Source organism: Monopterus albus, unplaced genomic scaffold, assembly GCF_001952655.1.
Source record: "Monopterus albus unplaced genomic scaffold, M_albus_1.0 scaffold198.1, whole genome shotgun sequence".
Taxonomy (NCBI): domain Eukaryota; kingdom Metazoa; phylum Chordata; class Actinopteri; order Synbranchiformes; family Synbranchidae; genus Monopterus; species Monopterus albus.
Genome location: NW_018128078.1, coordinates 462,654 through 490,016, shown reverse-complemented (window position 1 = coordinate 490,016; position 27,363 = coordinate 462,654). Strand labels below are relative to the sequence as shown.

At 39.8% G+C, this 27,363-nt stretch overlaps 1 protein-coding gene and 1 long non-coding RNA gene across 2 annotated transcripts in view; both read right to left on the bottom strand.

Moving 5' to 3' along the window:
• LOC109970431 (titin-like) overlaps positions 1–27,363 on the bottom strand; it is a 206,786-nt gene that overhangs the window by 117,027 nt on the left and 62,396 nt on the right. The window contains 33 exon segments of the mRNA XM_020617984.1: positions 291–557; positions 1,648–1,914; positions 2,451–2,717; positions 3,302–3,428; positions 3,554–3,693; positions 4,459–4,722; positions 5,480–5,746; positions 5,850–6,116; positions 6,262–6,388; positions 7,019–7,158; positions 7,242–7,511; positions 9,370–9,648; positions 9,871–10,269; positions 11,462–11,512; positions 14,523–14,558; positions 15,061–15,150; positions 15,331–15,402; positions 15,999–16,091; positions 16,309–16,413; positions 16,629–16,733; positions 16,950–17,054; positions 17,270–17,374; positions 17,590–17,694; positions 17,907–17,999; positions 18,225–18,326; positions 20,834–21,319; positions 22,452–22,673; positions 24,137–24,208; positions 24,465–24,533; positions 26,062–26,118; positions 26,430–26,456; positions 26,562–26,639; positions 27,094–27,341. Coding sequence (XP_020473640.1) covers positions 291–557; positions 1,648–1,914; positions 2,451–2,717; positions 3,302–3,428; positions 3,554–3,693; positions 4,459–4,722; positions 5,480–5,746; positions 5,850–6,116; positions 6,262–6,388; positions 7,019–7,158; positions 7,242–7,511; positions 9,370–9,648; positions 9,871–10,269; positions 11,462–11,512; positions 14,523–14,558; positions 15,061–15,150; positions 15,331–15,402; positions 15,999–16,091; positions 16,309–16,413; positions 16,629–16,733; positions 16,950–17,054; positions 17,270–17,374; positions 17,590–17,694; positions 17,907–17,999; positions 18,225–18,326; positions 20,834–21,319; positions 22,452–22,673; positions 24,137–24,208; positions 24,465–24,533; positions 26,062–26,118; positions 26,430–26,456; positions 26,562–26,639; positions 27,094–27,341 — 5,402 coding nt within the window.
• Positions 22,577–24,199, bottom strand: LOC109970429 (uncharacterized). The gene is made up of 3 exons (XR_002276413.1): positions 24,137–24,199; positions 23,863–23,940; positions 22,577–22,673 (listed from the first exon to the last, which is right to left on the bottom strand). It is a non-coding gene; the product is annotated as an uncharacterized LOC109970429 (long non-coding RNA).

Below are 27,363 nucleotides of genomic sequence, written 5' to 3'. Positions count from 1 at the left end.
GAAAACCAGAAAAAACATCAGTATCAGAAAATGACAAGCTGCATTAAACAAGTAGGTGTCATGTAATGCTCCTACTCAACACAGACTTCAGTTTAGTTAAACACTAACTCTCCACAGTTGAGTCTAGAATTTAGCATTTAGCATCCTCAAACTTGCAACCAATTCAGAAAATATGGACATCTTACTGGATTTTTTCATGGTTTTAATTGATATATTACAGTTACATTTGAAAGCTCATGTTAAAATCCTATCAGAGCTTCATACTAACATTCCCTGCATGCATGTTTTACCTTCAATGTTAACGTTGGCTGTGGTTTTGTCAGAGATGCAGTCACAGGTGTACACTCCAGTATCGGCCTTCTCCGCCCTCCTGATAGTCAAGATGCGCTTCTTGCCATCGGTGCTCATGGTGATGTTCCTGGAGGGAGTGACCTCCTTCCCATCCTTGAACCATTTAACGTCAGCGACGGCCTTGCTCAGTTCACAGACCAGCTTCACCTCGTCCCTCTCCACAGCTGTGTAGTTCTGCAGCTTGGTGGTGAAATAAGGGTCGCCCTCTATGGAGAAACCAGACATTTCCAGATTAACAATCATGTGTCTGATCACTCTCTCTAAATAAATCTGATTTTATCCATAATAGACAGATTCTCTAAAGTCTGTTTTCCATCCCGGTCTGGGGTAATTTCCGGTCCTAAGCATCAAAACTTAAGTGTTGACGTAAGAGAGGGATTTACAAAGGGCTACTAAGACTTGGTGTTATTTCTGCCTGACTGGTATGTTGTGAATTTATTTACAGTGGTAGATACACACTCAAACCGCTGCCCTTTGTGCTCGTAGCTAAATCCTGCCAGAAAGTGTCCTCTACACTCCCGGTGCGCCTGTAACAACAGCTGGCTAAGCTAACCTGCCGATTCTTCCCTGGGAGTCTGGCTCTCATCACCCCGGTCTGCCGTGCATCTTTCTCGTCAGATGGTGCTACACTTGACACTGTGTTTATTCAGGTTCAGGCGTATGTTTCAACAGCACGTGTCCGGTATGTGACAGAAAAACTTGAGCAGCCAAGTGGTTTTTGTGATGTGACCGTGCTAAACAGCTTCACCAAACTTTCTGTGGACGTGCAGGACCCACTTGTGTCTCTGCCAATGTAAATGTGATGTGGCTGCCTGCCATGCAGTGGACGCTGCTGCACAGCTCTGCTGTTTTACAGTAGACATGAAGCAGGGTAGTCGGCTCAGTGAGCTATGTTGTTTCAATGCCCACCAACTGACTGTTGTAGTGTCCGCTACCTGGGTTAATTTCTCTTATAATTGTGGCTCTGTGTGACCAGATTGGTGTTCACGTCATGCTGGGTGGAGCACGGAAGAAAGTGCAGCCACGAGGGAGAGGAAGGGCTGGGCAGAGCGGAGGAAATGGATTCTAGACTCTCATATGAGCGCTGGACTAATTTTCAAAGAATACAAACTGTAGCTTCAACAACAGGAACTTGTTTGGATTAAAGTGATATTTCGTATCTGTCGTTTGGTGTAACCTTTGACTGAGTTCTTTAATTTATCACTGAGTTACTGAGTCCTTTAATTCGGTTTATTCACACAAAAGACAACCAGACACTTGACACAAGCTAAAAATGCTTTTTAAAACCATACTGACCAATGACAGTGAGCATGGCAGTCAACGTCTTGTCCATGGCCTCTACTTTGATCATGGACGTGTCGTCGATGGTGACCTCCTTGAAGGCCAGCATGTGGATTTTTCCATGATCAGACATGTGCACCACCTTGCTAGGATGCAGACGGATGTCGTTTTTGTACCAGATCACTGGGATGTCATCGTGGGAAAGTTCCACACTGAATTCAGCCGTTTCACGCTCCTTCACTGTCACGTCCTTAATTGGTTTGACAAACTCCAGACGAATACCTGCCACCGGAAAAAAGACAGCCATTCATGCATCTGAAACTGGAGGTACATTTAAATGCAAGATCATGTTTCCCGGGAACTGAAGAATTAGAAAGCGACCTACATGCGGTGTTGCTTTGTTTGTGTTTCTGTTACAGGTTCAATCTGTACAGCAAACTAAATTAATTTACTGTGAAAACTAGAAACATATATGCCAAAATGTCCCTATCTGGGTAAGACCTGACACAATAATTCAAGTACAAATTCAAAAATGTCAGGAGGAAAAAGCTATTCTGGCAAAGAACTGGGAAAGTTTGGGTAAAACCTCCAAAAAGCTTAGTAGAACTTGATGTGATTCATGTGAAAACTGAAAATATGTAATATTTTCAATTTATTATAACAGTCAAATTAGATCATTGATAAAAAAAAAAAAAAAAATGAGCAAAGTATTTTGTTGTTTCATTCTGTCACACTTCCCTGGGTGGGAAACCTCTGTCCTTAAGGCCGAGCTACAAACGAACTACAAACGAGAAATCTTTCGATAAAAGCACAGTTACCTTGTATGACGAGTTTGCCAGACGTCCTCTTGTCTTCGGCCTCAAACATGTACTTTGCCTCATCTTCGTAGGCGGCTGATCGGATCAGCAGAACATACGCGTTTCCCTCCTGGATTATGTGGTATTTGTCATCACTCTGCAGCTCCTGTGAACCTTTCAGCCAACGAAAACTCTTGGGAGCTCTCGACACCTCAAGCTCGAACCTTGCCTCGTCCTTCTCATACACATAGACGTCATTTAGCGGCGTAAGGAAGTTCAGTGGAAGTTCTGAAAAAAAAGATTTAGCTGGATGTCGCACCAAAATCTAACAAGTATACTCAAATCATTTCAAAGTCCCAAAACATAAGCTGAAACAAAGTCTGGGCTTAGTGAACAGTCTTACAGGATTTGCTGTCAAAGTGAGTTTAGCGTTCGGGTTGCACAATACATAGGCCAACCAGAATTTGAAGTTTTGTTGTGCCTTGAAATGAGTGAATTTGGGTGTCTTGGTGGGCTCGTGTTGAAGATGCAGGCAGGCAGTAGCTCCTTCTGTGAAGCTCCACATATCAAATGTTTGGTTTACTTTTTCAGGTTTGAAATAGTTTGAACAGCTATGAACTTGTGAAGCTTGCTGAGGGACAAACATGGAACTGGAGTAAACGCTACCTGACAAGACGACTTCAGGGAAAATGTACATATACAGTATATTTACTGTTTGGGCAAATTTTTTGTTTACATTATGGACTGCCTGAAGACTTAATCCCATTTGAAGTGCTCACAAATAACTGTGACCCGGTATGAACTCAAATGTGAAAACAAAGCTTCTGATGCACCAAAAAGTCATCAGGAAGTGACTTTGCTGTTGGTTTTACCTTTGACCTTCAGGGTAGCAGAACACTTTGCGTTAGCAGCGGCATACTCCACCTCGCCAGACATGGGGACTTTGCAGTTGTACAGGATCAGTGTGTGTTTGCCTCCTTCTTCGATGATGTCAACATCCTGTCAGTGAATACAGTGAAGAGCCATAAATAATAAAAAAAGACCATCACACATCATTATAATGACCGTAAAATGCTGGAATAAATTTGCAGATGTCATATAAAGGCAGCTGTTGATGTGCTCACAGCGGAAGGACTCTGGACTTCTCCATTCAGTTTCCACTGCCCATGGACGTCATCCTCGGAGATCTCCACCTCAAAGCGAGCGGTCTCTCCCTCAAACAGCTCCACGCCATAAATCGGCCGAATGATCTTGATGTCACGTGCTAGCAGTTTTTAAAAAATTGCAAAAACAAACAAACAAAACTGCATTGTTACCAAAGAAAATGTAGTGTTCTGTTGCTGCTGTGTTGTGTAACAATCCTGTCCTGTTACATAGTGTTGATTGAAATTGCTCCTGAAAATGACCTTTGAAAAAATATATACATGTCAATCTTTCTTAAAAAAGTAAAAAGTCGAAAATTTGAGGAAAAAAAAATCTGAATGATTTAGTCCTTTATTGCATAAGTTAATCAGCTTGTACCTGGGTTTTTGGGCTATGTTTAAAAGAAGAGGAGTGAAATCTATTTGTGAACAAGCCTGAATTTGATGAAAAATTCTGTCAAAATTTCCTTCTAATCTTACATTTTAGACTTTAACCTCAAAGTTTAGATCTTACAAAATATGTTTTATTTTCCTCTGTGACACACACAAACATGTCCCTGCACTGCAAACACAGGTTTGGATGTCAACTAGAGTTTTATAGAAACACACTCATAGTAAAGTCAAACATCTGAGAAAAAAAAGTCTATTTTTGTTTTATCCTCGTCACAGAACTTTTACTGCATTTCCTTTCCTCTGAAATCTCCTTTTGATTTTCAAACTTTTAGCTTTCTAATAATAAGCAGGGACTTTTCTGAATATTCATTTTATCTCTACTCCTCAGACGTGATCGGATGCTGTTTCATGTGGCCCTAATCCTTTTCTCTTTTAGGTAAGAGGTTGTTTTGTTTTGTCTGACCATGTGTAACTGATCATTTCCTGTCATTTACCTTCAATGGTGAGGTTGGCCGAGGTTTTGTCTGTTCCACAGTCACATACGTATGTGCCTTTATCACTCTGCTCGGACTTCTTCAGGACCAGAGACCTGTGCGTGCCCTCAGATCTAATGATGACTATCTTTGAGGCAATGATCTCCTTCTCATTGTGATACCAGATGACAGGGACGTCTTTGCTCAGTTCACAGTTCAGAGTCACCCTGTCTTTCTCTGTGGCGGTGTAATCCTGCAGCTTCACCACGAAGAAGGGGTCACGCTCTGGAACAGAGTCCAGAGTCCATTAGTCTCAGGAAAACACAGACGTGCAGTTTATTCCAGTCTTTTGTTCGCATATAGTGCAAAGGCTGAAACCTGAACAGGACTTGGAAATGCATGATACTGACACCTACCATGTCTGCAGATACCAGTCATTTTAATTTTAGTGCCACTACATGTTTATTTCATTATTAATGTAATAGATGTGTCCATTTTTTTATTTCATGGTTGCATCTCAAATAACTTTCATAAGTCAAACTGGTATCTGTGTGGCAGTTCTGCTTGTGTGCTTTCTCTCATAGCTGCTTACTTCCCTTTTAATTTTTTTCTCTTAAGAAACCTACTTTGTATTTTAGTGGACCTCTCTTGTTTCTGTGTTTGGGTGGATGTGTTCAGAAATAGGCTGTATTTATTTAGCACAAAACTGGCCAGTCAGAAGGAAAAGAAATCATGGTGTAACAAACAGAAGTGGAACTTAAGCTGTGTGTACTTAGCAGGAAAGCTGAGAGTTGAGCTATTAATAAGAACTAAAATCTAGACAAAAGCGAGAATCTGCTCCCATTGATAAATTCATACAGATGAGACAGTAAGATGCTCTGTGACAAGGAAGTTTGACATGGTAAAAGGAAAACACACTTAGGCCAACACAGTAATATGTTTAAGCTATTACTGCCCAGGATCAGCAGTACAATACAATGAGCAGAAATGTACAACTGAAAGAGACAGAGTAAATGGGGGAAAGAAAGCAAAGTGTTGTTACCTATAACAGTCAGTTTTGCCACGGAGAAAATGCCTTTGGCCTCTGCCTTAATCTGGCAGGTATCATCCAGAGTCACATCCCTCATTTCTAGAAGGTGTTTCTTTCCTTCCACATGTGTGACCACGGTTCGGCTCACATGGAGTTTGACTTCATTTCTGTACCAAACCACCGGCACGTTCTCAAGGGTCAGCTCGAGCTCAAATTGTGCTGTGTTACCTTCTTTAACTGTTTGGTCCTTAAGTGGATGGACAATTTTGAGCCTGATGCCTGGAATACATGAGATCAGTGTATACAAACGGGTTGGTCTGCTGCTACTTTAAAGTCACAAACACTGAATGACAACAGAAAGCGTGGGGTGTTTGCCACTCACCTTCCACCGTCAACTGAGCTGTCGATTTCTGGTCCAACACTTCGATCGTGTACTGAGCCTCGTCATCGAACTCACAGCTGTTTATGATCAGCATGTGTTTCTTTCCATCGTCAATGATTTCATATTTAGGGCTCGGGGTGATGATCTCTGCCCCTCTGAACCACATGACCTTTGGCACGTCCTTGGTGATGGTGCACTCAAACTTAGCCTGTTTCTTTTCCGGCACAGAAACGTCCTTCAGCGGTTCAACAAAGCCCATTTTGATTTCTGGGAGGGGCGAATTAGCAGTTATTCACAAAAACAAAGCCGCTGCTTTTCTTACTGCATCCATTCTGCAACACCTGTGTTTTTTACGACTGACAAATGCAGAAGCATAAAAACGGAGTAAGGTTTGTCTGTGACAGATGTGTACCTTTGACGGTGAGCATTGCAGTGGTGACGGCATTCAGGGCCTGATATGTCACCTCACCGGCCTGATCCAGCTGCACGTTCTTCAATGTGAGGAAACGTTTCCCGGCCTCAGCTCTAATGTCGCAGGTCTGAAACACAGAAACACAACAAACATGAGTTGCGTTTGAAGTTTTTTGTGCTGATACAGAACCAGTACCAAAACTAAACTTTTTTTTATACCTGTCTTTGAGAAACAGGAAATTGTTTTACTACAAACCATTTGTTTTCTATTTGGAAAATACACCCAGAAGAAATTTAGGTAAGAAACAGATGCTCAAAATTCATTAGCTTCAGCAGGTAATGACATCTGTGGCCTCAGAGTTTTGGGAAAATACAGTAGTGCTGGGAAAATTCCTAAGGATGAAATGAAGACAGTCCAGTGACAGTGGAGTTGATGGTTTGTCCAGCTCTTCAGAACACAATACAAGGAAAAGGTCACAGTATTTATCTTTTACTAATCCTAGTTTGCACCAGGTATCAGTCCTACCATGTATCCAACTTGGTCTCCTCTTCTTTCTAACAATTTCACACCAAGCTTACTGTAAGACCCAAATTTTGAAGAGCATTTTATATTTTTCCCTTCACATGTGACAGTGTACAATACCATGATTTTCCTTTTTACCAGAGCTGCTGTGTAGGAAGGGAACCCACAGTTTTAGCTGTTGTCATGGAAAGAAAGACTATATTACTCTCAGATCAGCTGCTTTTAAAAATCTTACCGGAGATCTCGTCAACACCTGTCCTCTCATTTTCCATTCACCAGCTACATCGTCCTCAGATATTTCAGTGTCAAAGTTTGCTTCCTCCTTCTCAACCACCTCCACGCTGACAAGAGGCTTTAGAATCTCAGCCTCACGCTCTGAAAGAAAAGATTTATTTAGCCTTTTGAAAATTATCCTTGTGATTTTTGTAATGTGTTTTTTTTTTACATATTACACTAACCTCCAAGTGTCAGTTTGGCTGTGTATCTGCGATCCTCAACCTGGATGGTATAGTCTGATACATCATCTGGCTGGCAGTTTTTGATAATAAGCGTCACATTCTTTTCGTCTTTGATAATCTCCACCTTGTCAGAAGGAGTGAGCTCTTGGTCTCCTTTGAACCACTTCCAGTTGGGGGTGTCCTTGAAGAGCTCACCTTTGAATGTGGCCTTGGTCCTAGGTTTCACATGTTGATCTCTCAGAGGCCTCACCAGCCAGTCTTTGATGATTTCTGACAAAAAATAACTCAAATTATTAAGACTGTGTCAACTCTGATGTCCGAGCCTAGTCACAGACCTCTGGGGGAGCAAGGCAGAATGTTAAAAACACTGAAAACAATTATTCCTAGTCAGAGAGGCCACAGAGCCCCCATGTTTACAAAATTTGTGATATATTCAAGGCACATCAGAATCAGACATCTCAGACACACCCGTTTAGTAAAACACTTTACATCTACTGTATATGCAAGGTAACAGGAGGTTTTTAACTCAGTGCAGCTTTTTAAAATCTTAGATCTTTTACTTTGTCACCCTGCACATCAAGGACCAGAAATAAATATTAGCAGGTACATTATCTGCTGCAGTGAACACATCATTTATTGATTCTAATTTATAAATTGCTTTTAAAAAACACATTTAACTGATTTAACTGCAGGTACCAAAGCAAAAATAACTATTAAACATGATGTAATAATTTTGTAGAAATAAAAGTTTATCACACAGTTACAGCTGGACTGCAAGCTAATATTGGTATTTAGCAGTTCTGCTCTGGCCCTAAACAAGCTTATGTAAAACTTGAGTAAAAATTCAGGCTTTATCCGAAAACAAGATAAAATGGATAAACTGAATTGCTCGTGTTTTGGCTAACTAGCGAATGCTAGCAGGTCAATCAGTTAGCCTCTGTCTGCTAAACAAACATAACATTAGATTGAGCTTCTTAAATATCCTCCTGGGCTCCAGAATTATTTATGTTTATTTAGTTATTTTTTAAGACAAGAGGTTGTGCCTTCTTGGCTGTTGCAATAAAATAAAGAGTATGATCCTGGAAATCTTTTTCCTCCTGTATGATTTTCCTTTATTGAGAAACCTGGTTTACCATATATGTAACCCAAAACATCTTTCCACGAATGATGAATGCTGTTGGTAAACTTGTTTAACTTCAACTACATGCTGGGTAATAGTGATTTACACCTTACTCTAAAAAGTCTTTAGCATCATTGGCACATTGTGACTGATTTTGTGGAAACCTTTCTCAAATCTAGGCTTTAATCAGAAAAAGAAAATGGCAATTAAAATATAACTCAAAGGCCATTCATACATCTAAATGGTAAAACACTATGGAAGCCTTTTAGAAACGTTTTCCCGTCTCATGCAGATAGAATTCCATTATATCAAATGAGTCAATCCACACTGAATCTGAGAGACGCATGTTAAAACCTTGTGTTTTTTTTATGCTTCATGTATATTTTTAGCCCTCTGCTGCGTTTAGTAAGAGTAATCTCCACAGTCAGCTGTTTAAATTACACAAATCCTATTGTTTTAAGGATAAGGATAATCACCTTTATTGGCCAAGTATGTTACACACAAGAAATTTGTTTCCGGGGGGGGGGCTTCAGTGTCTTGCCCAAGGACACTTCGACACGTAGACTGCCGGCACCGAGATTCAAACCTTCAGCCTTCTGGTTGGGGGACGACTGCTCTACCACTGCACCACTGTCACCTCCCCTTTTCTGTTTCTACTGGGATCTGTTACAACTGGTCAGGCTGCTTGAGCTTTAATTTCCTTTTCTCCCTTTGTAACAAGCTGAAGAAACGCAACAAAATCAATAGGCTACATAAAAACACAATTTCTTCCTGATGATATTACATGAAAACTATTTTTGTCCAGTACACTTGTGTTGTGATGTGACGCTTCCTGGAATAGACTCTGTCCCACTGCTATCCTGCTGACACACAGACGGCTGTGCTAATGACTCTAAACACACACAGTGGCCACTCGGGTCTCACTTTCAATGTGTTTTACCAGGTGAGTTTTAAGCCTGTGAACTGTCTTAGTTCATCCCTATTTCTACGTGTTGGTGACTTGCTTACCAGTCACTTTGACATTGGTTGTAGTCTTGAGCTCCTCTTGTCCTTCTACTTCGCATGTGTAAATGCCAGCGTCTTCCTCAAGGGCTTTCTGGATGGTCACAGCATGCTGCATACCAATGATATTAATGGCCACTTTTCCAGCCTCTGTCTTCAGGACAGTGTCATTATGCTTCCAGATCACATTTCGCTCTTTGTTCAGTTCACAGGTCAAGTACACAGGCTGAGTCTTTACGCATGTTGTCTCTGGTTCCAGTTCTTTCACCCATTTCACAGGCAGCTCTACACAGAGATATAATGTAATTTAAAAACAGTATTTGCAATACAACAAAGACTTGGTATCATTGGAAATGCTTCCAAACTGGTACCAATTCCATACCTAGGTCTTAGCACTTTTTGATGCTTATAAAAAGCTTTTCTGTCCAATTAACAAAATGAGGCAAAGCCCTCACATACAGTATATTGCTTTTAATTTTTTGGCAATCTTTATGTTTATTAGTTTACCTTCAACAATGAGCTTGGCTGTGCATGTTATTTCCCTGCCAGCATTCCTGGCCACACAGGTGTATTCCCCAGCATCTGACAGCTGGACATCAATAATATTCAACTTGCGATCTTTGCCATCAGCTGTGAATTTGTACTTGGGGCCCTGCCGGATGTTGGTGCCATCTTTCATCCATGAAGTGACGGCAGTGGACGGTGGGATCTGGCAGTCAAATACAGCGGAGGAGCCAATAGACTCGGCTTCCAGCAGCACAATGTCCTCAAGCTTTTTGATGAACTTCAGCGGGACGGCTTTGAGCTTGTAACCTCCAAAGGGTTCCTCTGGCGGTGATGGGCCTTTTCCACCAGGCCTCAAGCCGCGGCCCCTGCCACCATCACCGGGAGATGGGGTTTTTCTTACTGCAACATCGAATACAAAGCTCATCAAGTTAGTTTTAGATACAGCAATGAAACAGGAATGAGACACTGGACAGTGGCATGTTTGAAGACCTTATGCCTATGTCACTCAGTCAACATGTCTCATCAAACACAAATTTGTTTTGGGTCAACAGTTTTTTTGTTTTGTTTTAGAGATGCACAGAATATAAAATTCAGTTATGAATCATGCAGAGCCACTCATGAGCTTCCACTGGGATTCTTTAAAGAATCCAAAACTCAAAAAGACAACAAAAAATTAGCCATATATAACAAGGACGGAAGAAAGAAAGAAAGAAAGACATATTTCCAGCAAGTATACAAAATGTGAAGCAAAACGTACCAAAACACAGCTGCCAGACTATGGTTTTATGTAACCAGTAAATTACCTCTCACATGGTGTCTGCTCATACTGGCTGCTGTAGTGTAAGACTAGCTTATCCTTGATTAGGACTGGGTATTACTGCTATTGTTAGATACTACTACTCAAGATTCAGTACCAACAACTAAACAATATGTTACTAAAATAGCAAAGTTCTTAAACCTTGTCTAAACACAAGGCTGATTGTGCCTGAATAAAACAGTTTAAGGAAGAAGCCAACAAGATTACAAACATTTTGATTCTTTAAATCTGGGCTTTTGATATCCAACCTTATAGATAATGTGAAGGAACGTCCCACCATGTTGAATGTTGGGACGGGGGCACCCTTTTTAGCTATGTGCTATATTTACCCGCATACATTCTGCTAAAAAGTTGTCTAAATTCTTTAGATCCCACATTACTGACTGTGGTAATTCAGAATGGATAACCTCAGCTGACTGTAGCTAACTTGTAGTGAACCTAGAAATCCCGTCAATGAGAGCGACAGACTGAAAAATTACTCCTGCACCCTGATCTCAGCTCTCAGAGTGCTGTCACTAGCTAGTATCTGTCGGCACATAGGACAAAGAGTGCAGATGAATCATTTCTGTTCTGTCTGTGCTCAAATTGAACACTAAAGTGGACGTTTGGGCACATGTAGTGTACGTATATCTCTATGATGGATAATGTGCATGATCATCCCAAAATGGAGCATTTACCCAAAATTCAACATGGCATGACAACAACTTCACTTTCTGTATTGCCAATTAAAGGCTTAACAACTTTTCTGAAAAGGGCATGACAGTTTATTCTCACCCCCAAATCCTCTGCCTCTGGCTTTTGGTGGCTCCTCTGCTGGTTTTCCCTCTAGACAAGAAACAATGAAATGAGTTTTGAGTGCCTGTGTAAGAGCCAGCTGCGGATGTAAATAATCCATCAAAAACCAAGATAAAGGTTTGAGCAATGCTAACAAATACGCTAAACAGAAAATATTATGTCCATATCATGTGAACAGACATCACACAGTGCACGGTGCAGAGGAGAAAGATCAAACAGTAATGTCTGATAAATGGATGAATAACGGAGCAACATGATCAAAGAGACATAGATGGATGAAGATATTGCAGAAAAATTAAAGTTGTAGTATGAACAGTGGTGAAGATGAACACTGAATGTCGGATACTGATGACACATTTGAGGTTGAACTTCATGTGATGTACAGTGTAAGAACATCACAATGGACGGTGAACAGACAAATGGACAGACAGATGAATGGGCTCTACATGAGCTTTAGATGAACAAGTGGATCAAGAGAATAAATATGGATGTGGTGAGGATTAAATGAAGCATCATTGATGGGATGAGGGAGCTCCAGAATCATGAGCTGGGAGAGGTTGTCAGCCTTCGCCTCACCTCGTTTTTCGCCAGGCGTGCCTGGAGTCTCCAACACCCCATCCACCCCTTCACCTTCCCAGTCTGGTGGAACCAGCTCCCAGCACCAGGCCTCCTCTTCTTCCTCGCCTTTCACTTCTTCAGCCACCTCTTCAAATACCTCCTCCTCCAGCTGCGTGGGCACTCTCTTCATCTGCACAGCTCCAGGAGAGACCTCTTTCACTAAGGGGACTAATTCTTTACCGGGCTTTACTGGTTTTGAAACCTCCATTGGTGATGGTTTCTTCGGGACCTTTTTGAGTATTACAGTTTCAAAGGAGTCTTTTGGTGAAACAGTTTTAGGTATCCTTTTGACTTTTTCAGCACTTGGCTTCTTCTCAATATAGACTTGTTCCAGTTTTTTAGGCTTTGGCTTATCCGCTTTTGGTGATGGCATCTTTTTTAGTTCAACCTTCTTGAGCTGCTCAATGGACTTTTCTTCTTCTACCTTGTCTTTACCAGCTCTAGGTGAAGGAGTCTTTTTGAGTTCAACACCTTTCTTGAAGGCATCAGTTTGTTTTTGTGGAATCCTTTTCTCAGTTTCTTTCTGTGGGATCACTTCTTTCTTTCCTGGTGGACTGGGCTTCTTGGGTGAAACAGTTTCTTTCTCCTGAGGTTTCTCATCCTCTTTTTTAGGTGTTGCAGCTATTTCAGTTTCTCCAAGTTGCTGTTCCTTTTGCTCTTTAGGGGTTTCATCTCTTGGAGCTTGACTGGGTACACTTGCTTCCACTGGCTTCTCTTTCTCTTCCTCTGGGGCTTTTTCTGGCTTTTCTTCAGGCTTGGGGACTCTGGTGAAAGGCTTCAACACAGCCTGTTCTTTCTCTTTATCGGGTGTGGAAATAATTTTATATTTTCCATAAAGCTTGTCAGCAACTGTCATTTTCTCATCTTTGGGTATTTGCTCAACCTTCTTCTTCTGTGGGATCTCCTTCTGGTCTTTGCTGACATCAGGAGTTACCTCTGGGCTTGACAAGAGAGTTTCTCCATCTTTTCTGTGTTTTATAGCAGCAGTGGGTTGATCTCGCTGTGGAGTCTCACCTGTCTTGCATGGCAAAAGCTCAGTATCTGACTTTGGTTCAGCTTCTTTACTAGTTTTTGCAGGCTCAACGACTTCAGATTTCTGAGGTTTTTCAAATGGTTTCAGTGTCACTACTTCTGGCTCCTCCTCTTTCTTTAGCAATTTCTTTATTTTCTTTTTAGTCAAATCTGGCTCAGGTTCTTTCTCTTTCGGTCCTTTAGGGGATCTTATCCATCTTGACTTCTCATCTTCTGTTGCTTGCATTTCAGGTTCCGCCATATGGCCCAGTTCAGATGTCTCTTCATCTGCGGTGAAGACTCGTTCAATTCTGCCAAGTGTTATTACCTCTCGATCTTCTCTATCATGAAGCTTCTGAACGGTCAGTTCTGTATCATAATGCCTTGTTACTTCAACTCTATGAGTAATGACTTCCTTCTCAGGCTCTTTGTGCTTTTTTGGAACCGATTTTAGTATGATCTTCTCCAGTTCTTCTGGTTTTCCTGATTTTTCAAATGACTTTAATTTAACTGATTCTCTCTGCTCATCTGCCCTTGGCAGTTTAGTTATTTTCTTCTTATCTACTCTTGGTGCCTCAGGTTCTTCTTTCTGTGGTTTTGGGGTTCTTGTCCAACCTTCTTTTTCAGGTTTCTGTACAACTACAATCCTTTCAGCTTCCTCAAAATGGCCTAACTCAACGATTTCCTCCTCTGCAGTGAAGACTCGTTCAGTTCTTCCGAGTGTTATTATCTCTCGATCTTCTCTGTCATGAAGTCCGTGAACCATAAGTTCTGAATCGTGATGCCTCATCACTTCAGCTTTAAGAGTTACAATTTGTTTTTCAGGCTCTGGAGTTTTCACTGGAACCTTCTTCAGCTTAATTACCTCTGGTTCTGGTTCCTTCTCTTTGGGTATTCTGGTAAATTTTCTACTCATCTTAGGTGATTCAGGCATCTTTGCCTCTTGAACAGGAACCTTACCCTTTTGTTTATGAGGTGGCACTGTAGTTGAGGCAAGGCAAGTTTATTTATATATCACATGTTCATACGCAAAGGCAATTCAAAGTGCTTAACACAATGAACACAGGTAAATCATCAAAATGCACACAATATATAGATAAAACATTAAAATGCAAATTAGATAAAACATTAAATATTACTTAAAAGCAACAATTACATGACAGTACAAGCAGTAAAATGCATGAGTAGATAGCTAGTACTTTTGTATAGTTGAAGCAGAATATACAGTTTTTATAACTTTCACATAGGTGTTCCTGTATGTATTGAACATTTATTATAACAAAAAACACACAACTCAAACACTCACTTGAAAATAAGACATAGGTTTGTACTCTATGAGAATAACTAACAAGGTAATATGAATTATAGTGTACTGCCTTTAAAAAAAAAAAAGAAATGAAAAATGCTATACCTTTGGTTGGCCAAGGTGCTGAAACAGGTTCTTTGTCTGCAAGAATTTAAACAATATCAATATAAATACACAACACAATACAAACAATGTTGGAAAAAGGCTTGAATCAACGTCACAGAAGGTCAGTTATTTTTTAAAAACAGACACTTCAGTTCATAAAGTGTATTGAGCAACTTTTAAAAAAAATAATTTTCTGTTTTGAGAATAAATTACATTAAAACTGAGCAATGAATGCAATTATTTTATCCGGCATCAATATTTTGTCAATACAAGTGTATCAAGAGATGTTTAATAAAGCATTTATAAGGTTATTTGTCATCATTCAACAGATAACACTAATGTAAAACACTTGGATTGGACGCCAGAGTTCAGAGTATACAAACATCAGACCAACACACTGAGACAGAATTAGTCAATGAAGGCATTTCCTACATCAAAGCTCAGACTGCTTTATTTGAATACTGAAGCTATTGCATAAGAACTATTTCTAAAACACCCCTAAAAGAACAACATGGATGAAAGTTGCAGAGAAGACTACCTTCAGGTAGAGAGATTTCCTCCAACTCAGGGGAGGGCTCGGCCTCAACAGCTGGTGGAGAGGGTTTCTTCTCCACTGGCACAACTTGAGCTACAAGAATGCCAACTTGATTAAATCACTGGCAATGATCTAGTCTACAAGAAACAACTCTCAGATATTTGAACAAAATGACAAACTTAAAGAATTCAAACTGTTGTTAAGACCCGACAGATTTATTTGAGGCACAACAAACAGTGCTGAACAACATGAACGACAAACAGAAGAAGCTACCTGCAGGAACAATGACTTCTGGTGGAGGCTTTGATGCTGGTGGAGAAGGTTTCTCTTCTTCTGGAGGAGACACTTAAAGGTACAAGATACCAGAAGTCAATGGCTAAGTAGACAGAAGACATGAAATGAATAACACTTTGAACAGAGGACAGATTATATACACTGAGAATGAAGAAATGTGCATGTGGATTATACAGACAAATCTGAGACTGTACAGATAGAATATAATCTGTCATAACAGAAAACCAGATTACATTGAGGATATCCACCTTCAATCAACACAGTAACACCAACAGAGGACAGTGTTTTTAAGTACCACAAAACAAAGTTAAAGAACTACCTGCAGGAGGAGTGGCTTTAACTGCAGGAGCAGCAGGAGCTGAAGGCTCTGGTACTGGTGCAGGGTGTTTCTTCTCCTCTGGAGGAGACATTTTAAAGTACAACATGCCAAGATCATGACCAAGGCAACAACATGGTCAGTAATAACAGGCAGCTGCTCTGAAACCATTCAACAGAATACTAAGGACACATTAGACAGCAAGGGAGATGGAAAGTGGGAAAAATGAAAAGCATGAGGATATCTTTTGTTCAGCCAACAAACAAACCAAAATAGTAAACAGGCAGGCATATTGTTTACAGCATTATACAAAATCAAGTGAAGAAACTACCTGCAGGAGGAGTGACCTTCTCAGCAAGAGCAGGAGAAGGAGGTGAAGGCTTTGGTACTGGTGCAGATGGTTTCTTCTCCTCTGGGGGAGACACTTTGGGAATACAAGGTGCCAAGATTATGACCAAGAAAACAATACATTTGGTCAAAACATAGAGAGCAACAGGGACAGTTAAAAACATTTTTTTTTAAACCTGAAGACAAGTGAGTCAAGAAGGACAACACATACAAACAGATGGACAAAAAAAGGAAAACAACATGGCTGACTCCTGAGAAATCAGTAAAGATGAGGAACAAACTGAACAGAATACCTGCAGGAGGAGCAACTTTCTGTGCAGGAGCAGGAACAGCAGGTGGAGGAGGAGGTGAAGGCTTTGGTACTGGTGCAGATGGTTTCTTCTCCTCTAGGGGAGACACTTTGGGAATACAAGATGCCAAGATTATGACCAAGAAGACGATACATTTGGTCAAAACACAGAGAGGAACAGGGACAGTTAAAAACATTTTTTAAAAACCTGAAGACAAGTGAGTCAGTAAGGACAACACATACAAACAGATGGACAAAAGAGGAAAACAACATGGCTGACTCCTGAGAAATCAGTAAAGATGAGGAACAAATTGAACAGAATACCTGCAGGAGGAGCAACTTTCTGTGCAGGAGCAGGAACAGCAGGTGGAGGAGGAGGTGAAGGCTTTGGTACTGGTGCAGATGGTTTCTTCTCCTCTAGGGGAGACACTTTGGGAATACAAGATGCCAAGATTATGACCAAGAAGACGATACATTTGGTCAAAACACAGAGAGGAACAGGGACAGTTAAAAACATTTTTTAAAAACCTGAAGACAAGTGAGTTCGTAAGGACAACACATACAAACAGATGGACAAAAAAGGAAAAAACAACATGGCTGACTCCTCAGAATCAGTAAAGATGAGGAACAAATTGAACAGAATACCTGCAGGAGGAGCAACTTTCTGTGCAGGAGCAGGAACAGCAGGTGGAGGAGGAGGTGAAGGCTTTGGTACTGGTGCAGATGGTTTCTTCTCCTCTAGGGGAGACACTTTGGGAATACAAGATGCCAAGATTATGACCAAGAAGACGATACATTTGGTCAAAACACAGAGAGGAACAGGGACAGTTAAAAACATTTTTTAAAAACCTGAAGACAAGTGAGTCAGTAAGGACAACACATACAAACAGATGGACAAAAAAGGAAAACAACATGGCTGACTCCTGAGAAATCAGTAAAGATGAGGAACAAATTGAACAGAATACCTGCAGGAGGAGCAACTTTCTGTGCAGGAGCAGGAACAGCAGGTGGAGGAGGAGGTGAAGGCTTTGGTACTGGTGCAGATGGTTTCTTCTCCTCTAGGGGAGACACTTTGGGAATACAAGATGCCAAGATTATGACCAAGAAGACGATACATTTGGTCAAAACACAGAGAGGAACAGGGACAGTTAAAAACATTTTTTAAAAACCTGAAGACAAGTGAGTCAGTAAGGACAACACATACAAACAGATGGACAAAAGAGGAAAACAACATGGCTGACTCCTGAGAAATCAGTAAAGATGAGGAACAAACTGAACAGAATACCTGCATGAGGTGCAACTTTCGGTGCAGGGGCAGGAACAACAGCTGGAGGAGGAGGTGAAGGCTTTGGTACTGGTGCAGATGGTTTCTTCTCCTCTGGGGGAGACACTTTGGGAATACAAGATGCCAAGATTATGACCAAGAAGACGATACATTTGGTCAAAACACAGAGAGGAACAGGGACAGTTAAAAACATTTTTTTTTAAAACCTGAAGACGAGTCAGTAAGGACAACACATACAAACAGATGGATAAAAGAGGAAAACAACATGGCTGACTCCTCAGAATCAGTAAAGATGAGGAACAAACTGAACAGAATACCTGCAGGAGGTGTAACTTTCTGTGCAGGAGCAGGAACAGCAGGTGGAGGAGGAGGTGAAGGCTTTGGTACTGGTGCAGAGGGTTTCTTCTCCTCTAGGGGAGACACTTTGGGAATACAAGATGCCAAGATTGTGACCAAGACGACGATACATTTGGTCAAAACACAGAGAGGAATAGGGACAGTTAAAAACATTTTTTTTTAAAACCTGAAGACGAGTCAGTAAGGACAACACATACAAACAGATGGATAAAAGAGGAAAACAACATGGCTGACTCCTGAGAAATCAGTAAAGATGAGGAACAAACTGAACAGAATACCTGCAGGAGGTGCAGCTTTCTGTGCAGGAGCAGGAACAGCAGGTGGAGGAGGAGGTGAAGGCTTTGGTACTGGTGCAGATGGCTTCTCCTCTGGGGGAGACACTTTGGGAATACAAGATGCCAAGATTATGACCAAAACAACAACATAGTCAACCAAGGCTTAACACCAAAATGGAATTTAGACATAAATGACTTCAAGTAGCAAGAACATAGAAGAAAAGAAGAAGGAATGAAGACTGAATCAATGAAGCATGTGAGCGGATAAGGGGAAAGCCAAATGTTAAGGATGAGAGATGTCAATAAATGACAAAAGGTTCCTTAGTATTTGGTTTATCTTGAAGAGTAGTGACATCACAAAGACAATGGACAATCATGTCTTACTGCAGGGATGTGAAGATTAGTAAAACACATACCATAGCTTCTTATTAAACACCATGGTGGAAGATTGTGAGAACAGTAAATGTGACCTGTTAAAGCTCCTCTAAGAGCCTGTGCGGCTCAGATAAAGAAAGAATACCTTTCTGAAGAGTTTGTGGTTCAACCGGCCAAGTTCCCTTCTTTGATTTCTTGTTATCTCCCCTTGTTGGTGGAGGTTTAGTTGTGGCTGTTCTCACTTCTTCAGAAGTATCAACCTTGGGAGTGATTATCCTTTGTGCCAGAGAGTCAAATATCTGGGCTGGAAAGATTTCTTGCTCAGCAAGAAGGGGTTTCGCTTTCAGTGTAATCTGCAATTTTTTAGTTGGAGCAATCTCGTCTACAGGGATAGGTTTCTTGGGTAGGATCACTTCTTCAGGAGGGAAGTCATCTGTAGAAACAACAACTGTTTTGGGAAATGCAGGAGAGGTCTTCATCTCAGGCAGAACAGTTTCCTGTGGTTGTAAAATTTCTTCCTCAGGACAGACTGTTTTCTCAGGTAAAGGAATTTGAACTGGAACTTGAGGTAGCACTTCTCTATTTACTGCTGAGACAAGTTCTTCAACAGAAACATTTTCCAATTCAAGAGTTGGTCTCTCCAGAGGTACGGTGTCTTCAATACAGAGTTTTTCTCCTTTTGTCATTTCTTCCTTTGGAGACACCATCTTATTTGGTATTACTTCTTTCTTAGTGGTTGTCATAGGATGACAAAAGGTGGTTTGGGGAGGAATTTTGGGTAAGTTTTGTTCAAATGGAGGTGAAACAGTCTGTATACAAGGTGGAAGCATTGCTCTTTCAGATGGACCTTCTTCCACATCAGCAGCGCCAGTTTGCTTTAAAGGAGTGACTTCTTTATGTATGCTAGGCTTCTTTGTTATAGTGACTATTTCAGGTGTAGCAGATATTTTAGGTTTAACAAGATCCTCCATTGGGGATACAGTTTGCTCTTCCTTTTCTTCATAATGTATTGATACAAATGATTCACTGACATCTCTCTTCTCTGTATAATATGAATGGACATCACCTTGCTTGAGGTTCCTGTCTTGAAGAGTTTTCTTGCAAACATCTGTACTGGATATGCCTTCAGTTTCAGGAGGAGGCACTTTTCTTGTCATATCACGAGTCACTTCAGGTGAAGGCATAACTTTTTTTGGTGGAAGAAGGTCATCTTTCTTTAGAGGTGGAGAGACGGGTCTCAAAGACATGTCCTCTCTCCTGTCCATAGCTTTGCCCTCTAAATGCAAGTCTTTTTCATCACAAGGTTCAGTGTCATGCAGTGTTTCATCCTTATATTCTGTGTATGTTGGCTCAGTATTTTCAGAATGTTGATATTCAGTGTACCATGCAGAGACCGCCTCCTTTTCAAGAACCATTTGTTTTATTTCCCTTGTCAAACTGTGTTCTTCTCCTTCAATGAGCTTCACTCCCCTTTCATATGTCTCGACTTCCTCTCGTCTGTGTCCAACTACTTCTGTCAGCGAAATCCTTTCTCCAAGACCTGACTTTATAGAAGACTTCTTGCCATCTTTAAGCTCTACCATTGTCTGCTTAAGATCAGTCTTCTGGGGAACTGGGGCATTTTATTAAGATATCACCCAAGATTGAAGATTTGCACCATGAAGCGGTGGCCACAAGGAAAACAACAGAAAACAAAAACCATCAAGAGACAAAAACGCAGACTGAAGTGTGATATATATTCAACTGTAGTCATCATTTTACAACTAAACTGTGAACATTAAGAATCACTACCTCTCTGCTGTGGAGTTTCTTTAGACTCTGGTTGGACCTCTACTTTTCCAGAAGGAATAACCTGATCTGGTTTTAGGGGCAGAAAAATACACATAGTCAAACTAAATGTAACTGATAAAAATTTGTGCAGACTTTCTAAAGGTTCCTGCGAAGTATTTGTAATTTGTAATATTAAGCATACCTTTGATGGGTTTAACCGCCTCCAGCTTTGGTTTCATTAGTACTGTTGTTTCCTGGGGTATCTCCCTCTGTTTAGCTGTTTTGATAATTGATATGATGCAACAGTCAACACACATGACAGCACATACATCAGGACAAAACCTCTGAAGAAGTAGATAAAGGCATCTCAGAATAAAATATATAAAGAGTGAACTGCACAGACATATAAAGAGTGAGTAAGGATTAGTTATTAAGAAGTTCAGTTTCTTATCTGCAAACGTATCTACCTTGTTGCTGAGGTTTTTTAACTTGAGGAATCTGTTTTGGAGCCTCTGAACTTTTCTCTGCCTTTACAGAAACCCCCTTCGTTTCTTCCACAACCCCTTTTGGTTCTTCTGGAACCTTTGCTGGGGTTTCAGGAACCTTCTTTGGCACCTCAGCAACCCTCTTGGATTCTTCCACAACCTTTCTTGGTTCTTCTGGAACCTTTGTTGGGGCTTCAGGAATTTTCTTTGGGGTTTCTGGAACCTTCTTTGGCACCTCAGCATCCCTCTTGGATTCTTCCACACCTTTTCTTGGTTCTTCTGGAACCTTTGCTGGGGCTTCAGGAATTTTCTTTGGGGTTTCAAGAACCTTCTTTGGCACCTCAGCAACCCTCTCTGTTTTGTCCAGAACCTTCTCTGGTTCTTTGGTTTCTGTTTCAGAGATGTATCTTGATGCTTCTGGCTCCCATTTACCAGCTGGTGGTAGTCTTGGTTCAAGTGTCTTTGGTTCTGAGACAACTTAAAAGAGCATTTTTATAATTATCTTGTTAACCATACTTAAAAGAGTGCTTAGGTGACATATTGGAAAGAGTATTTATGATGCAGTACATAAAAGCAGTTCAAAAAGCAGAAACTAGTCAGTCTGAACAAACAACATGTAAACAACACAAACATAAAATAGTACAGCACAGCAACGCAACTGCTGAGAGCATCTCTGCAGTACCTTTAGCTGAAAAAGCTTCAGTCTTGAGGGGAATATCCTTTGGTGCAGGTGGTTGAATTACAGGTTCCTCTGGTTTGGGCATATCTTGCACTTAAGAGAACATTATGTATTGTTTAACCTACCTGTAATGACCAAGACTCTTTCTGAGAGTATTCAAAGACTTAAAGAATGAAGCAAGAGATTTCAAAGCTCAAGGCTCATTACCTTTAGCTGGAAGATGTTCCAGTGTTGACAGAGAAACCGTGGCTGCTGTTGGTTCTTCTGGCTTTGGTGGTTCTGGTGAACATTATGTACATGTTCAGTAACTTCCTGATAAGCATTAAGATTTCAGCATTGCTGTCCACTCTGTTGAGTGATTAGAACAACTACAAAAACGCATAATCAGAGTACATAAAACACATAACATAGAGCTGACAACATACTAAAGAGTTCAGAGATAGAAAAGGACACTGAATTTCCAGTACCTTTTGTTAAAATATCTTCAACCCTTGGTGGAGTAACCTGAGCAGTAGCAGGCTGAACTATGACCTCTTCTGGTTTGGCTACAGTTGGAACTTCAGAGAACATTAATACATTTTCAGTTTATTTTCACTTTATCATAAGGCTATTCTAGGAACAAAATATAGGTTTCGCTATCACCACTTTAAAGTTATTTCTAGAATTAGTGAGTAACAAGATTATACTGTAAATACCTGTAGCACCCTAAAAACCATGTGGTGGTCAACTCCACACGTATTAGACAATTACTTTTAAAAGATCCAGCTGAAGAAGTTAGTAGCGGAAAACATCAAGATTTACACTAACATATCAAAGACTCACACATGTAGATCATACCAACATGAAACAAAACAATAAGAGACGTATAACACATTGTCTTTTCAGGTGAACAGTAGTAAAGCGAAGTGTATACTACTTTACCTCTTGATTTAGGAGCTTCTGGTGCTTTCGCAATGGCTGCAGCTTTTGGTGCTTCAGGTTCAGACCTAATTTTGGCCACTTTGGGCTCAGGTACTGCTGGTATCTGAGGTGGCACTTTAGGCTCAGAAGGAACCACTGCAGGCTCTGCTGCTGGCTCGGGTTGGTAAGGTTCAGGAATGACCTTTCTGGGAACTCTCACTGGTTCAGGTTCTGGTTCAGGTTCTGGTTTGATGTATAGTGAAGATTGTACCAGGTGAAGAGAAAAATATTAATTTCTGTTTACAGTGCGCACACAGCCTTAAGAGAGAATTCTACCCAGACATGCTAACAGATAGCCAGACAACTGAACGACACACAGCCAAGGACACAATGTTCACTGTAAGAATGCTAAGGACAGCAAAGAGTCACTTTAGACAACATTACATTACACAGACAGCACTCAAGAAAAAAAAAAAAGCTAAAAGTGAAGTTCATCTCAAGAGTTTTATTTGATAAAGAAACTGACAGGATTGTGTAGGATTTCACCCAAAGTGTCACCATTTCATATTTCATTCTACATTTTGTCACTTTGCAGTCTAATGTTAACACATCATAAATAAATAAATTTACAAAATATATTGCATAAATGCTGCTGTTATAAATTTCAAACTTGGGTAAATATTACAAGAACTTCATGAATTTTAAAATCTATAGATATTATTAAGCTCATTGGACAAAAAACATTAAATTATTCTATATTTCATGCTGACGTGTAAATATAGTGTACGTTCTCTAGTAATTGCTTACATATAACCATATTTCACTGTTGCTGCCATAAATGCAAAATACAGTAAAAATAGGAAAAACGTCTAAAATGTAAAGAAATTGTTTCCTCTATGCACCAACATTCTTAGAATTTGCACTGATGTTAGTTTTGGTACAAATAACAAAAGGCTTTAGTCTTGAATTTTTTTTGCACTGCATGTCAATATTTAAGAATGCATTATAACAAACATATAAATATTGTAATATATAAAATGAGTATAAAAATAAAAACTGGAAAAAAATACAACTGTCGTGAAATCTTGAAAACACTACAATGGTGGTTAGTGTTATAAAAATTCTAAAGTGTATTGCATTGCATGTCAATATCTGAGAAAAAAATTATTCAGAAACATGTAGATATTGTAAATTGTCAGATATTGTAGTATAAAAACTTAATTCAGAATTTTACAATCTTAAAAAATTGCTATTTATGTTTCGCTGATTTTCTTTGTACATATTTTTGCTCTTTCTGTGTAATCTGAGAACGTTTCAGCACTTTTTGTATGTTTTACATGAAGAATTAAGAAGGTGAGCCAACAAAGACTGTGAGAGCACAAGCACATAGATAAAAGCGATTTCTGACACTGATGTCTGTCATGAACGTTACCTTCCAGGGCCAGAGGTTCTTCTCTCTGAGGCAGAGCAGTGACAGCTGCATCTGGCTGCGGCTTCTTTGTTTCAGGTACTTTAAAACATTATCAGTGATTTTAGTTTTCTGACCACAGTACAAGCTAACATTAAGATTTGTTTACATTAGAGAAACAAATAAAGAAAGGAACAATGTGACTGAAAGAAGGTCTAAATAAATGAATGATTCCAAACAAACAGAAAAAAATTACGGTAGTATATTCATTAAGACGTAAAGAGGTTTTGGCAGATACCTTTGACTGGAGCTGGAGGCAGAGCTGCAGGCTCAGAGCGTTTCTCCTCTGGTCTCGTGTAATCCTCAGACACTGGGAAAAGCAGTTTACATGAAATTATGATGGCCAAGTTCTACTTTCTCTTTTTAGTGATGGTTAATATGAACCTAACAAAAGTAATACAAAACACAACCACTAATAAAAGGATGCAGATGACAGCAGAAGTTGAAAACAGCTCAAGTGCACAAATATTACATCTAAGAGAAGCTTATAACAGCGGCAGCTGGTGGCATGTGAAGTAGTTTCTGGGACAGTGGATGGACAAACGTGTGTTGGAAAACAATGATACCTTCATGGATTTCTTCGGTTGTCTCAAACTGAGTCATCTCAACAAGCTCCTCAACAGGTTTGCTCTCTTCTGTTGAAGGAGGAAAGTCAACTTAGAGAAAAACAGAGGTGGCTCAGACGAGAAAGAACTGCTGCAGGCTTTTAGCTGTCCAAAGTTATGAAGGAGGACATGATTGGCTGCAGGTAAACAGCCAGTGAAGAAATATGGGTTTGATGATAAAAACACAGCAGGCAGACATAGAGAGGACAACACCCATGTTTAAAGACACAGAGTGTGATGACAGCATTTATGTTGATCAGAGGAGTTATTTTAAAAGCAGAGTAATGCTGATACCTGTGACCAGGGGACCAGACAAAGGCCAACTCTTCTTGAACGATCAGACTTTCGAGAGCTACAGCAGATCATTAGAGAATAACCGGCTGTTCGAGATCCTGTACTCAAATGTTTTATGACTGCAGAGTCCACAGATTAGGATTATGTAAAAAATGTTAAAGTCTGGATTTAATCTCAAACTTTTGAGAGAGAGACTTAAACTTGGACAAAATTCAAACTTAAACATCAAATTTATTAACGCAATTTGGAGAATTTTGTGATTAAGGTTATAAATCTCGAATATAACTTTAATATTAAACTTTTTTCTCAAAATGTGGCTTTTAATCAGAATTCTGATTTCTCTTTAAAATTTATTTTAATTAGTTAGCTAAATTAATTGGATTTCTGAGTTTGATCTAAAATTTCTAGAAGTGTTTAGTCGAGAATCATTAACTTAAAATATGTGAACCGCGATTAAAATCAAAAAATCTCTGACAGAGTCAGGGATCTGGCTCGAGTTCATAAAATTAATTTCAAATGTAAATTTTTAGTTTATTGTCAAAATTAACATTCAAATAAGTAAAACAGACTTTTGATTACCATTTTAAAAACAGTTTTAATCTGGTAATCTTTGCTAAATTTTCAATCAGTTTTAAAGTTAAATTTCAAAAATGATGAGATTAAGGTCAGAGCTCACACCTTACACTTTAATCTTAAAAACCAAGGTTTAAATGAGACAAATATACCTTAATTTTTATTTCTTTCATTCTGAACTTTGTCTAGAAATCACAGAACACAGGCCTGTAATTCCCTTCTATACATTTGTTTCCATTTAGTAACATCTGAAACATATTTCAGTTTGCTGGACATACAGTAGCTGCTGAAGTTAAATTAGTGAGATATTATTACAGGACACGTCATATCTTACTCATACTGTATCTTATCAACACAAGCCAGGGTTGACCTCAAAACACACACAGTTATGTGGGATGAGTTAAGGGATGACGGTGCTGATGAGGATAGTGGTGGTTAAAAGTTGTTTAATGAGGCAGAAATGCTACGATTCACACTGCTTCATGCAGTTACACAAAGCATAGACATTAAGTAACAGCAGATTCAACAGCAGAATGTGGTCATTCACAAAACTTTGTACCTTCCATTTCTGTTCTCTCTTCATACTGATAAAACTCAGAGGAATCTTTTGGCAGAAATGACACAAGCTGAGTCAGGCTGAGGCGAAGAAGACAAACTTTGGTTGGACTGGTATAATCAGTCCCAGACTCACCTGTGGAAACCACAGCAGGAGCGGCTTCTGGGACTTGAGCTGATGTGTCCGGGATGTCTAAAGGTTTTGCCATAAATGCAATTTCAATTGTGAAATTACTGGGAATATTTTTAAGCCTGTGTTGTGACAGTAAGCTTTCACATGTTCCTTTTCACAACATTATAAAAATGTACAGCAATTTGTTAAAAAATTGTTTTGCTTAGTTTTTTTCCAGAGTTTTTCTTGTAAAAGTATGGACCCTAAACCTCAGGATGCTATTTCATTGTGGCTCCAATTAAATAGGAAATAAACACCACAGATTTGGTTTAGATGTGGAGACATGCTGAGTTTTATTGTAGTTGATTTACTTTGCTTTTTGAAACACTCACCCTGAGGAATCCTTCCTAACCCTATGTCTGTGAAGGGACAATGTAAAATGTTATAAAAGCTGTACTGTAAAGGCCCTGCCACTGACTCTGGTAACTCTTTATGCCTGGAAAAAATAAATAAAACATACAAACCTCTGCCTGAAAGGTAAAGCTCAGCTGTGCTCCGAGCTTCTCCCATTGGCTCCAGGCGAGCGATCACAGAGTACACGCCTGACAGAGACATTATTTATGCTGTTCAATTAATTTCTCAGGACATTTTTCACTAAAAATCCTGACAATCTGTAGAATTCTAAAGACTGTGGTAGAATAAATCATCATAAAGGTCCAGGCACAGCAGAAAGTTACTTTTTTTTTTAACCAAAATCTTTGTCTACTCACAGTTGGCTAGTGAACTACTAGAGCTGCCAGCTAACTGCTAACATGCTAATCAGTCACAGAATCTGCTAGCCCCGGTGTCTCGCCTGAGCTTTATTGTTGGAATTTTAATTATGTAATCATTTAAGGCTGCACAACTGAAAAAAAGGAATAAATAACATTTGTGGTGTAGTTTAATAGGTTCATTTGTTTTCTTTTCTTTTTTGCCATTCTGTAAATTTGCAGATTAGCACGTTTTTAAAAGTGTAACTGTCCAATTCACTTTATTCATGTTTTTTGTTTAACAAACCTTCATCCTCTGCAGTCACGTTGCGGATGGTCATAAAGTGCCGTCGGCCCTCTGTCCTGAAGTTATATTTTGGGCTCTCTTTAAGCTCCCATGAGTCTTTGTACCATGTGACAGTGGCATTGTCGAAGGATAACTCACACTCGAAGGTTGCAGACTGGCTTTCATTGACCTCGATGCTTCGGATGCATTTTGTGAACTGAATTTGGTCGGCTAAAACCAGATGAGCAGAGTTAGCGTCTGGCTTCACACTATTAGTTTTGTTAGTTTATA